This window comes from Mustela nigripes, chromosome 6, assembly GCF_022355385.1.
Source record: "Mustela nigripes isolate SB6536 chromosome 6, MUSNIG.SB6536, whole genome shotgun sequence".
NCBI classification, from domain to species: Eukaryota; Metazoa; Chordata; class Mammalia; order Carnivora; family Mustelidae; genus Mustela; species Mustela nigripes.
This window is the reverse complement of record NC_081562.1, coordinates 10,445,022-10,456,215: the sequence shown is the minus strand read 5'-3', so window position 1 is coordinate 10,456,215 and position 11,194 is coordinate 10,445,022. Positions and strand designations below refer to the sequence as shown.

The 11,194-nt window shown below is 62.0% G+C and overlaps 1 protein-coding gene across 5 annotated transcripts in view; it reads right to left on the bottom strand.

Annotated features, from left to right (window-relative positions):
* Positions 1-314: 314 nt before the first annotated feature.
* ELFN2 (extracellular leucine rich repeat and fibronectin type III domain containing 2) overlaps positions 315-11,194 on the bottom strand; it is a 50,722-nt gene continuing 39,842 nt past the window's right edge. For all 5 annotated transcript variants that reach the window (XM_059402069.1, XM_059402072.1, XM_059402070.1 and 2 more), the window contains one exon: positions 315-3,317. In XM_059402069.1, coding sequence (XP_059258052.1) covers positions 333-2,804 — 2,472 coding nt within the window. In that variant the 5' untranslated portion in view covers positions 2,805-3,317 and the 3' untranslated portion in view covers positions 315-332. The remainder of the gene's footprint in view (positions 3,318-11,194) is intronic.

Here is an 11,194-nt window from a genome sequence, read left to right as displayed (position 1 = left end):
GCTTCCTGGCCTGCGCCCCGCCCTCCCCAGCCCCGCACACCCCAGCAGAGTCCCTGGGCAGCACAGTAAAGACGACTGGTTTCGGTATCAGTGTGTAAACTTGAAGGAGAACGTGTCTCTGTTTTCCTGTCCGTTGTTGTCGGGTGGTGGCTGTTCACAGTCAGGTGGTGGTCAGGTGTGTGCATGGGTGCGTGCGTGCGGGTGTGCGTGTGCGTCCGCTCCTCGGCCCCGGCCCCCAGCGCCCCCCCCCCCCCCCCCCCCGGCCGCCGGGCCCCTCCCCGGGGGGGCCCCCCCCAACCCTCCCCCGTCCGGCCTCACCAGGAAGGAGAGGGTCACAGCTTCTGCTGGGCCGAGACCCCCTTCCAGTAATCGAGGATGTCGTGCAGGTCCTCGTCCTTGGCGAACTGGACCTTCTTGCGCAGGGCGTGGCCGGCAGCCATGTACACCTCCTCCCGGGGGTGCTTCTTGTAGGGCCGGAAGCGCTCCCAGATCTTGTGCGTGCTCTCGGAGGAGTACTCGGGGCTGGAGGAGTACCCTGAGTAGTAGTGTCTGGGGGAGAGCTGCGAGTAGGTGGAGTCCCGCTTGGAGCGGGTCAGCGGCTTGAGGAAGGACACGCGCTGGCTGAGGCTGTCGGCGCCCTCCTCGTAGTACAGGGCTGGGAAGCTGTGCCGGTGCTCGCTGCAGTGGTAGGCGGGCTTCACCTCCAGGTGGTGGATGCCACTGCCCCCACCACCCCCACCACCCCCGCCGCCGCCCGCGGGCACCAGCGGGAGCCGGTCCAGTGGGCTGTTGAGGGGGCTGCCCTTCTCGATGTACTTGGAGTCGCCCTTGGCCAGCCCCGCGGCAGCCGGGTGGTCGGGCACGTCCAGGCTGAAGACCTTGGCGCTCTTGATGGAGCCGCTGGAGGACACACTGCAGGTCTTGCGGGCCACGGCAGCGTCCGCGCTCAGCTGGCGCTGCAGCGGGTGGTGGGAGCTCTCCTTGTAGGGGGGCGAGAGAAAGCTGGGCCGCTCCAGCGCCCCAGGGGCGGCGGCCGAGGACACAGCGGCGGCGGCTGCGGGGAGGGACTGGCACTCGAAGGCCAGCTCGGGGTCCCCGCCGCCGCCTCCCCCCCCAAGGAACGAGGCCGAGTCCAGCTTGAGGGCATCGATGCAATTGTTAATGATCTGGTTGACCTTGTCCACCTCCTTGGCGATGGTGGAGATCTCGGCGGCCGAGCCCTGGCCATTCTCCAGGTCCGGGAGGTCGTCCTCGGGCCGGGCCAGGCCATCCCCGCCCGCACCCGTGCGCACCTCGATGTAGTTGCCCTTGGTGGCCACCTTGGGGGTGTCCAGCCCGGCCTCCAGCGCCTTGGAGGTGGGCAGCTTCTCCCCGATCATGGAAGGAATGGACGACATGCAGGACACAGGCAGCACAGGGGGTTCGCCCAGCTTCTGGGCGGCGTGGACGACAGAGCCGGCGTCCACGTCTGCCCCGTAGCGCATCTCCAGGATGGTTTTCTTGACCTTGACCGACTTCTGCTTCTCCTCCTGCATCCGCCGCTTGCGCAGGCAGTAGTAGACGGCGCCCAGCACAATGACCATGCCGAAGAGGCAGCCCAGGATGGTCATGATGTAGTGGGTGGTGGTGGAGGTGCTGGGCGCCAGGTCGCCCGGGACGGGGTCCCGCGTGGTGAAGGTCAGGCAGGTGTGGTTGAAGCGGCGGCTGTTGCGCAGCGAGGTCACACAGAACGTGTACTCGGTGTGCGCCCGCAGCTTGTCCAGCGTGACAATCTCCTTCTTGTTCTTGAGCGTCATAACGTCGGAGAAGTAGCTGTTGTTGTACTGGACCAGGACGTACATCTTGCTGTAGGGGTGCGGGATAATGACCACCAGGGTGGCCGAGGTGAAGGTCACGTGGTGCAGCTTGATGGCGGGCCCCGCCGACGCGTCCGTGGTGGACGAGGCCGGGGGCTCCACCGAGAGGATCTCGTCGGGGTTGAAGCCCGAGTTCTCGTCGGGCTCCCTCTGGGCGTCGGTGGAGTAGGGCGTGGGGTGGCTGGCGGGCCGGGCAGGTAGCGAGCCATTCCGGCACTTGGCCTGGAGCACGGTGATGGCGTTGAGGCTGTGGTAGGGCCGGGGCACCAGCAGCGGGTAGCCGGCGAACTCGCGCGGGGACTCACACTGCAGGCGGTCGTAGTTCTTGGTGACGTTGTTGAAGACTACCAGCCAGGCCAGGAAGCCGAAGAGGTCGCACTCACAGTTGAAGGGGTTGCCGGCCAGCTCGCACACCATGAGGCTGGCCAGGCTGGCGAAGGTGGCGCCGTCCAGGCGGCTGAGGCGGTTGGAGGACAGGTCGATGCTGATGAGGCTCGGGCACTCGGAGAAGGCGGCGGGCGTCACCACCTCGATGAGGTTGTGCTGCACGAAGAGGAACTGCAGGCGGCCCATGCCGCGCAGCATGCCCTCCGTCAGGTTGCTGAGCTTGTTGTAGCCCAGCTGCAGCACCTGCAGACTCGACTGGCCCAGGAAAGCGCCGTCCTCGATGTACGAGATCTCGTTCTTGGTGAGGTTGAGGTCCGTGAGGTTCCCGAAGCGGTTGAGCGAGGAGTAGAGCACCGCCTTGAGCTTGTTCTCATTGAGGCGCAGGTCGTGCACGGTGCTGTTGATGTGCTGCGGGATGGTCTCGTAGGGCGGCTGGTTCTGGCTGCAGATGGCCAGCCACACGTACCCCTTGTCGCCCTCGATGAGCCAGCAGTCGGCGCGCACAAAGCCCGGCCGGCACACGCACAGCAGCATGGCGGCACACAGCCCCAGGCGCAGCATGGCGCTGGCCACAGCCCCCCACCCCACCCTCCGGGGAAGGCCGGACTGGGGGGGCGTAGAGAGGGGGGCCGGGGCGTGGGCGGGGGAGGACCTAGCAGTGGGAGGCTGGGGCTGGCGGCACAGTCCTCCCTGGGGCCGCCACCATCTTGGGGGCGACCCCTGGCACAGGGGCCCCTGGTGAGGCAGACACGGCCGGTGCCAACCGTGTGTTGGGGAGTGGGGTGGGGGAGTCCTTGGGGGCTGCTAGCAGCAGGTGCAGGCCACTGGGACAGGGACACACAGCGGGACACACCCCCACCGCTTGTCTCTGGGAGGGTGCACAGGCTCTCAAGACTTGACTTCCTCTCCCTCCTCCACCTCCTCCTCCTCTTCCTTCTCTTCCTCCTCCTCTGGTTCTGGGCTCAGAACTTCAGACGATTCCCACGATTCCCACGGGCCGCTGGAGAGGGAAGCTCCGAGGAGGGAGCGCGAGAGACAGGGCAGGAAGGACGAGACCCATCTGTCACCTGGCTCCTGAAAGGCAGCACCGAGAGGGGGTGACAGATCAGTGGAAACTCGGAACAGCCCCACTAAAGCTCCAGCACGGGCCCCTGTCCCTTCTCTACCCCCTCCTACTGGGGGTCCTTGGTGCCAGCAGCAAGCAGGGGTCTCTGTTACGTAAAAGAAGGGAGGGTGGGGGGTGGCAGGACAGGAAGAAGGGTCAAGAGGTCTGGAGGGAAGGACACAGAAGAAACAAGGAGTAGGGACAGGGGGACAGAATTTGAGGATGGTGGGCAGAGAAGGGAGACTGGACAGTGACAGGTCAGGTGCGTGTGTGCACACGCACAGACACAACACACACACACTCCCCAGCACTCGTGTCCACACTCGTCCACCTGCCGGCACAGAGACCCACATGCCCTCTCCCATGAGCCAGAACACCGCAGCATGCCCACGGACGGCCTTATGCTGGACAAATGGGCCCGTATGCACATGACCCCGTAGCGAGGCAGGAACCTTCCAATCCAAGAGAGGAATTAAGAAGCCCAGCAAAATGCCTCCTCCCCTCCATGCCCAAAGATAAATAATTCATTTGTTGTGTAACCGCTCTTGTTCCAAAAATAATCCCCTTGTCTCAGCTTCCATGGGGGAGGGGGAGCAGAGCAGCATGGCTGTGGCCCCCCCAAGCTGGGGGTCTCCCACAGGGGAAGGGCACGGAGACAGCTTCTTCCACACGTGGCAGCAGAGCCAAGGGAGAAAGGGCAAGAGTCTGGGAAGCCAGACCTCCCCCAATATCACTTCCCCAAAGTGCTTTCCATTACTGGGCCCCGATCTTGTAGTACAAGGTCTCAGGCAGACGGAGAAGCGGGCAGCATCCCGAACAGTGTGGCCAAAACCCCGCATCCCCTCTGCGGCTGGAGAGTCAGAGGCCCGGAGAAGGGCAGGGACTTGCCCCTAGTCACACAGCACAGCCTGGGCGAGGATCAAGGATCCCGAGGCACCAGGAGTCAGGAGGCCTGGAGCCTCCTCTATCCAGCCCAATCAGCCAGAGGGATCGAACCATCTCTGAACGTTCTGCCACACTGAAGTGGGGACCAGGTTCTGCCCAGCCGTCTCATGGGGAAGAAGTACGGTGAGCCATGCTGCTCGCGCCTGAGCTGCAGAGAACCAGCGTTGGTAGCACAGGGCCCACAGCCGGCAGCCCCTCATTTTCCGGGGAGGGGGGCACTGAGCCCCTGACCAGGGGACACCTGCCCCAATCACCCAGCAAGCCAGACAGGGGCCGCTCAGCTGATGTGGCCCCAGCTCCCACGCAAGGCTCCCTCGATTTGCAGGAAGAGCCCCGTGCGCCCTCCCCTCGCCCTGGGCAGCGGCCAGGGCTATGGAGACCAGGCCGGAGAAATCCACATTTGGACAAAGAAAGCCAGACCCTGTTCACAAGAGCCACCTCTGCCTCACGCCCCTCCTCCTGGGAAACTCCAGGAGAGAGAGTGCATTGAAAAGAAAAAAAAAAAAAAAAAAAATGTATTAAACCTTTGCTGTTAAAGCAAAACCAATTTACAGCCCGGAGCCCCAGAGGGCTGAAGAGAGGAAAGGGAAGCAAGGGTGGAAACAGTCCCTGAAGAAGTCCAGGCAGGCAGTTTCTGTGGAAAACGGGGCGAGCGAATGGGACATTCGATGACCTCTCAGATTAAAGACATGGCGACGGAAGCTGTGATTATCCGGACCTCTAGGTGAGGCCAACTCACAGCTCCCAGTCCCCAGCAAGGTTGGTTCGGGCTGAGGGGCCGGATGGGGACTGGGGGCGGCGGGGGTGAGGAGAGGGCACAAGGAGGTCGGGCAGGGACGGTTGCCCAGGCGGCACAGAGTATTTCTGTCCCTGGCTGGGCTGCGCAGCTAGCACTCCCATCTGGCGTGGCTGATGGCTCCTTGCGGCCTCAGTTTCCTCCCCTGCCACCGGCAACAAGCTTGTACTGGGAGAGGCTGAGGGGACAAGCTCACTAGGTCAGGGAACCCTCTGTCTGCACCTCCAGCCCCTGCTGGGAGCGTCCGGGGAACACATTTGTATGCGGGTATGTGCGCAGGTGTGCGCTGGCTCAGAAGGCTGGCGCAGGGGCGCCTGGGTGGCTCAGTGGGTTAAAGCTTCTGCCTTCAGCTCAGGTCATGATCTCTGGGTCCCGGGATCGAGCCCCACATGGGGCTCTCTACTCAGCGGGGAGCCTGCTTCCTCCTCTCCTTCTGCCTGCCTCTCTGCCTAATTGTGATCTCTCCCTCACTGTCAAATAAATAAGTAAATAATCTTTAAACAACAACAACACCGGCGCAGAGGTGTGCAAGCAGACGCATGCAAGTAGACGGACATGCAGGCAGCCGTGTGTGCACCCTCATGCCCAAGCGGGAGCCCAGGATCCGTGCGCGTGCAGCCCGCCACTGGGAGTGCTCACCTACGTGTGGAGCGGTGGGGAAAGATGCGCGTAGGGGCATCTGCAGGGACGCAGACACATACCTGCTGGCATGTCAACATGTTTCAGACCGTGTGAGTTCCCCATGTTAATGTACGTGCGCACCTGTGCAACTGAGCCACACAGAGTGTCCCCCACCCCATTCCCCATGCCCTTCAGATCTGAGCTGCTCAAGCCAGCACCCCCAGCTGGGCCCAGGGGGTACAGGGCAGAGCTGAGCTGGCTGGAGCTTCTGGAAATCCAAGGCCATGCTGAGGGGATGTGAAGAGGCTGATGGTGGTGGGGGGTTGCTAGGAAAAGGTTTAGCGAGCCCGGCTAGTCCTTTCCGACCGCTTCCCTTCCCCAAACAGTCCAGGGTAGACAAAAGCCCCGACCTCAGCAACTCAAGGTGACCCTGCCCATGGCCCTCTCTCCAGCTCCTCTTGGTCTCCAGGATGGCCTGGCCCAGGGCCCAGCTCCCCTCACCCTCCCACCCCTTCCATGACTCAGACCTAAGGGGAGGAGGCTCCCCATCACCCCTTCCCGTGTGTGCGTCAGCCACTCGGTCCCAGTCCCTGGGCCGCCTGCCCACTACCCCTTGAGGCCTGACGCAGCCGGGGAAGGGGGACCGCAAGGAGAAGAAGGTGCTGAGAGCAGCACTTGGCCCCCTGCCCGGCCGCACACCTACTTGAGGTATGGGGGAGGGCTGCTGGCTCACACCTGGAGCTGGGGGTCCTCATGGTCCTGGGGATCCCCCAGCACACATGCCAGCAGCAGGAGCAGGGCCCTGCCCCCACCCCTGGGGCGGTGGCGGGGGTGGGGGATGGCAGAGGGAGAGGAAGGAGTGAGGGAGCTGCAAATAGAAGGCCAGGCAGGAGGCAGGACAGGAAAGCAAAATACGGAGACAGCCAAGCGGGGAGAGACAGGGGATGGAGATGAATGGGGAACGAGCGTCTGAGACAGGAACCAATCAGCAGAGAGGCTCAGGGAGATGATGGAGGGCACGGAGCCTGCTGCCCACCCACCCGGGGCAGAAATGCCACCAGTGCCCAGCTCGCAGGGAGGGGCAAGCAGCCGGAAGCAGCTGTCGGAAGCAGAGGCCTTTGCTGCCCTGTGCCAGGGGTGTTAAACCTGGGAGAGCCTGGCCCAGCTTCCCCCCCTTCCCAGCTGACCCAACTCCCCCTCCCCTACCCGTGCACTGGGCCTGCCCCCCACCCCCCCACCCCCCCGCTCTGGCCCAGGGGGCACACTGTTGTGGCAGGAACAAGAGACCTCTGGCCCGAGCAGGGGCAGCCCCCCTCTCTCCAGCCAGCACAGAAAAGTTGGGGGGCAAGGTTGGAGGGTGCAGTGTACTGCAGAGGGCGCTTGGGGTGGACCCCAGTCTGGCTGGCTACAGATGTCCCCTGTTGTGGGGACACCCTGGATGGTGAGGAGGAAGGAGGGGCAGCAAGCCCTGACAGGTCTGAAGGGCAGAGCTCAGCTGGGGTCTCCTCCGTTCAGAGCCACAGAACATGAGTGACTCTCAGCAAATTTCATGCCCCCCCACCCCGCCCCGTCTCTGGGCCTCGGCAACCGACCCCAGAAGCCACTGGTTTATCCAGCTGGCCTCTATGCCCTTGTCCTCCAGGTGCCACAAGGCTCCGGGCGCCTCCATGGACTCCGAATCCTTCACAACTGGAAGAACCCTTGCTCCACCCCGTCCCAGCCCATCCCAGAGGGGAAAGCAGACGCCAGGACCAGGGAAGGGTCCCATGTTGCTGGTGGCAGGTCAGGCTCAGGCCCCAGGGAGGCAGTGGCAGACCTCGATCTGCCAACTCCCATCCCTTCTGGGAGCTTCCTGGCCCAGAGGAACCCCCCCTCCCCCGCCAGCTTAACCCAGGACATTGCTCGGGAGGCAGAGCGCACCGTCTGTCGTCTGTCGGGCACCCAGGGCAGCTCCCCAGAGCAACCCCTCCCTGGGCTGAGTGCGAGGGCGGGCGGGCAGGCTGAGGTCTGCGGCAGAGGGGGGAGGGGCGGGAGGTGGGGGAGCCAGGATCAGCAGGGAAGGAGAGACATAGGGCTGCCACCTGCGTGGGCTGCTGAGTACCACCTTGCTATCTCACGGGGCTCCCCCAAAATCGCAGGCCGTGGCAGAGACAAATACACTGGACAGGGCAGGAGGCTCCCGTGGGGACACTCCTGGAGCAGATGTTGGTGGGAGCTGGGGAATAGGTGGGGTGGGGAGGGGTGCGGTCCACGTTCCCGCCTCCCAGGAGCAGGGACATGAGGGTGGACCGGGGAAATCTCATTTGCAGTAGCTGAAAGCCCTGGCCTGGATTCTTCCCTGGGCCAGGCTGGCCAAGGTCCCCTGAGGTGCCATTGTCACTGTCCAGGTCAATGCCATTATGAAGGATTAGGAGGCCTTAGGGCTCCTGGGACCCAGCCAGAACTCATGGGGCAAGCAGTCGCCTCACCTCTGTCTACTGAAAGACAGCAACAGGGTCCCCTCTGCTCTCTGGGACAAAGCCTGCCACCCCTGGGGTGGCTGGACATTGAATCTTGTCACTGCCTCCACCACACTGGGGTTCCCCGGGGCACGCCGCTCTGGGCCTCAGTTGCATCTATAAAATGGGATCATTATACCTCCACCAAGGAACGGCCATTTGGCCATAAACCATTTGGATTTCAGGTACAATGAGCCCCAGCAGAAAGTAAGAAGTATGGATGTTGAAGACAAAGGGTCCTGGGATTGAATGCTGAGCTGTGTGACATACGGCACATTAATGAACCTCTCTGGGCTTCAGTCTCCTCACCTATAAGATAGTCATAACTATCCCTTTGGCTGACATTGCACAGTCCTTGAATCTTCTATCAATCCTGAGTGACTAGGGCTATTGGTCTCATTTTACAGGTGAGAAAACTGAGGCTCTCTCCTTCCCCGGCTTCCTCTAAAGAGCTGGGCTCGTGGCAGAGACTGGACATGCATGGACTGCCCAGGGGCTCTCCTACCCCTTGTGTATGCACCTTCTTCCCTATTAGGAAAGTGTCCACAAGCCAAAAGAAACTTCAATCTCTCCATCATTAGGAAGTACTTATTCCAGGCCAGTTGTGTTCCTCAACCCCCTCCCCCAGGCACAATTCTACCTCAGGGCCTTTGCACATGCTATTCTCACTCCTAGAATGCTCCTCCCTCAGTGTCTGCACAGGCCACTACCCCCACTTCATTCCGGTCTCTACTCAACTGCTCCCCTCAAGCCCACCTTCCCTAACACCAAACCTGGCTTGACTCCCTTCAGAGCACTCAGCAATGCCAGACATCACTTGGTTATTTATTATCAGCTGCCCTCCCCACCCCCCCCATCATGAAATCAAAGCAGGCTTTATTTTGTTCACAACTATAATTAACCTCCATGCCTGGCACAAGGGCAGACATGCAGCAGGTGCTCAGAACATGGTGTGTGGAATGAGAGCTCAGGGTTAGGGGCGGAGACGGAGGGCAGACAGAGATCCTGGGGTCCCCGACTCCACTGAGTCAGGATGTCACATATCAGAAGGAGGGGCCCCACTGATGGGGTGCTTATGGGGTGCAGGAAATGCACTGAGCCTTCCTGTTAGCCTCATGAGCCCCCCCTTATGCTTCTCATCTATAGATGCCCAAACGGGTTCAGAGAGATACAGTGATCTGCCCAAGACCACACAGTGGGGGATTCTGGGCCCACCTGAGCTCTTAGAACTACCAGACTTTTCCCAAATTCCTGCAGAGGTAACATTCCCCAGCTTGCATGCCACCGGTGACAGGGATCTCAGCATCCACCGGCAGCTACTTACACCCTTCTTGAACAGATCTGATGGTTACAAATTTCTTCTTCTATTACAGAGCCAACTCTGACTCCTTGCACCTCTGTTCATTGGTCCAAGTGCTTTCTGGAGCCACTGAGATCAAGGCCAATATCCCCCGCTTCAAGGCCCCACCATTATCTCACACCCCTACAATCCACTTCTCTAGGCTACACAGCCTCACATCCTGTCTTCCTCTTCCTCCACTGGGGTTTCAAGTCCCCAGCTCTTGGATCCAGCTGCCCCTCGTCCTGGATGTCACCCAAAGCCCTGGGCCCCTTCACACATTCCACCGGGGAGCCCCAGTGCCCAGACCGTCCTCAGGCAGCTCTGGGCAGTAGGAGTCTGTGCTGCCCCCGAGGTGCCCAGCTCCGTCCATCCCCCTTCCAGCACGTCTCGTTAGGCTCAGCCCTGCGCGCGGCTGTCCCCCATCTCGGGGGAGCTGGCTTCTGCCCCTTGAAACCTCAGCCCCAGCTCCCGGCTCTGCACCTTCTGGGGCTGGGCCAGCCGACCACGGCTGCACCTGTATCTGTGTCACAGGGGACACGGGGACCCGCTGCACACTCGCCCATGTTCCTGACACCTGGGCGCGAATTCACCGCACACCTGCTGGGGGCCCGGCCCCGAAGCAGACGTGCACGCCTTGGCTTCACCGAGCTTCCGGCTCACCTAGAAGAGCTGAAGGAGAATGCCACGCCACACCACCCCGCAGCGAGGGCTGAGAGCTACGGGGGGGCAGGGGAGGAGGAGGGGGTGCTACTTAATTGGGTTTGCACAGCTTTAACACATAAGTACCAGCCTCCAAGCCTGGTAGCCTTGGTCAGGGAAGGGGCCTGGCCTCATCTGCGGTGTCCTGGGCTGTCACATCACACTGCTGGCTGGCTCACTGTGTGACCACGGGCCGGTCAGCGCCTTGTCCCTCTGGGCCTCAGTTTCCTCATCTGTGCAGGGGGAGAACAGCTGCGCACTGGTGTCTCTCTGGTTTACCGGGAAACCACCCCCTTCACCAAAGCCCTCTGGAAACTCCCCACCGAGTCGTCACCCATGAACACAGCTGCTCCCGGGGCTGTCATGCCCATCATTAGCACGTGCGTCATGTCCACGCCTCAGTGGGAGGAGGTAAGCAGGAAGATGGAAGGGTTTTTACCAAAAGGCTCTGGTCTTGAAAAGCTACCCAGAAAAACTGACCACAGAGGCCTGACACCAATTCTGTGGAGAGCGCTTCACAGACGGGCCACTGCCCAGCCCCGAGCAGCCCAGACCCCAGACCACCTACCGCCAGGCCCTGGAGGGGAGCATGGGATCCTCCCGCCCAAAGCCAAGGGTGACCTGTGTTAAAAGTTCGCCTCCTAGTCCCACCCAAGGGGTTACCTCTGGCTTTCCCAGAATCCTCCAGGCTATTCAGAGAACTGCCTTTCCCAGCTCACCCCTGCCTCCTCCAGCTGATCCTTGCCCTCCCCTGACATACCCACCTGTCCCCTGCCCCCTACCTGACCCATCCCCCAACCTGACCCCTGACCCCCTCCCTGGGTCCCTGCCTCCCTGGCTGACCTCTGCACCTGGTCCCCACCTCCCCCACCTGACCCCAGCCTCCCAACTTGGCCCATGACCCCCCCCACCTGGTCCCTGCTGGCCTCTTGAACTTGGCTCCAG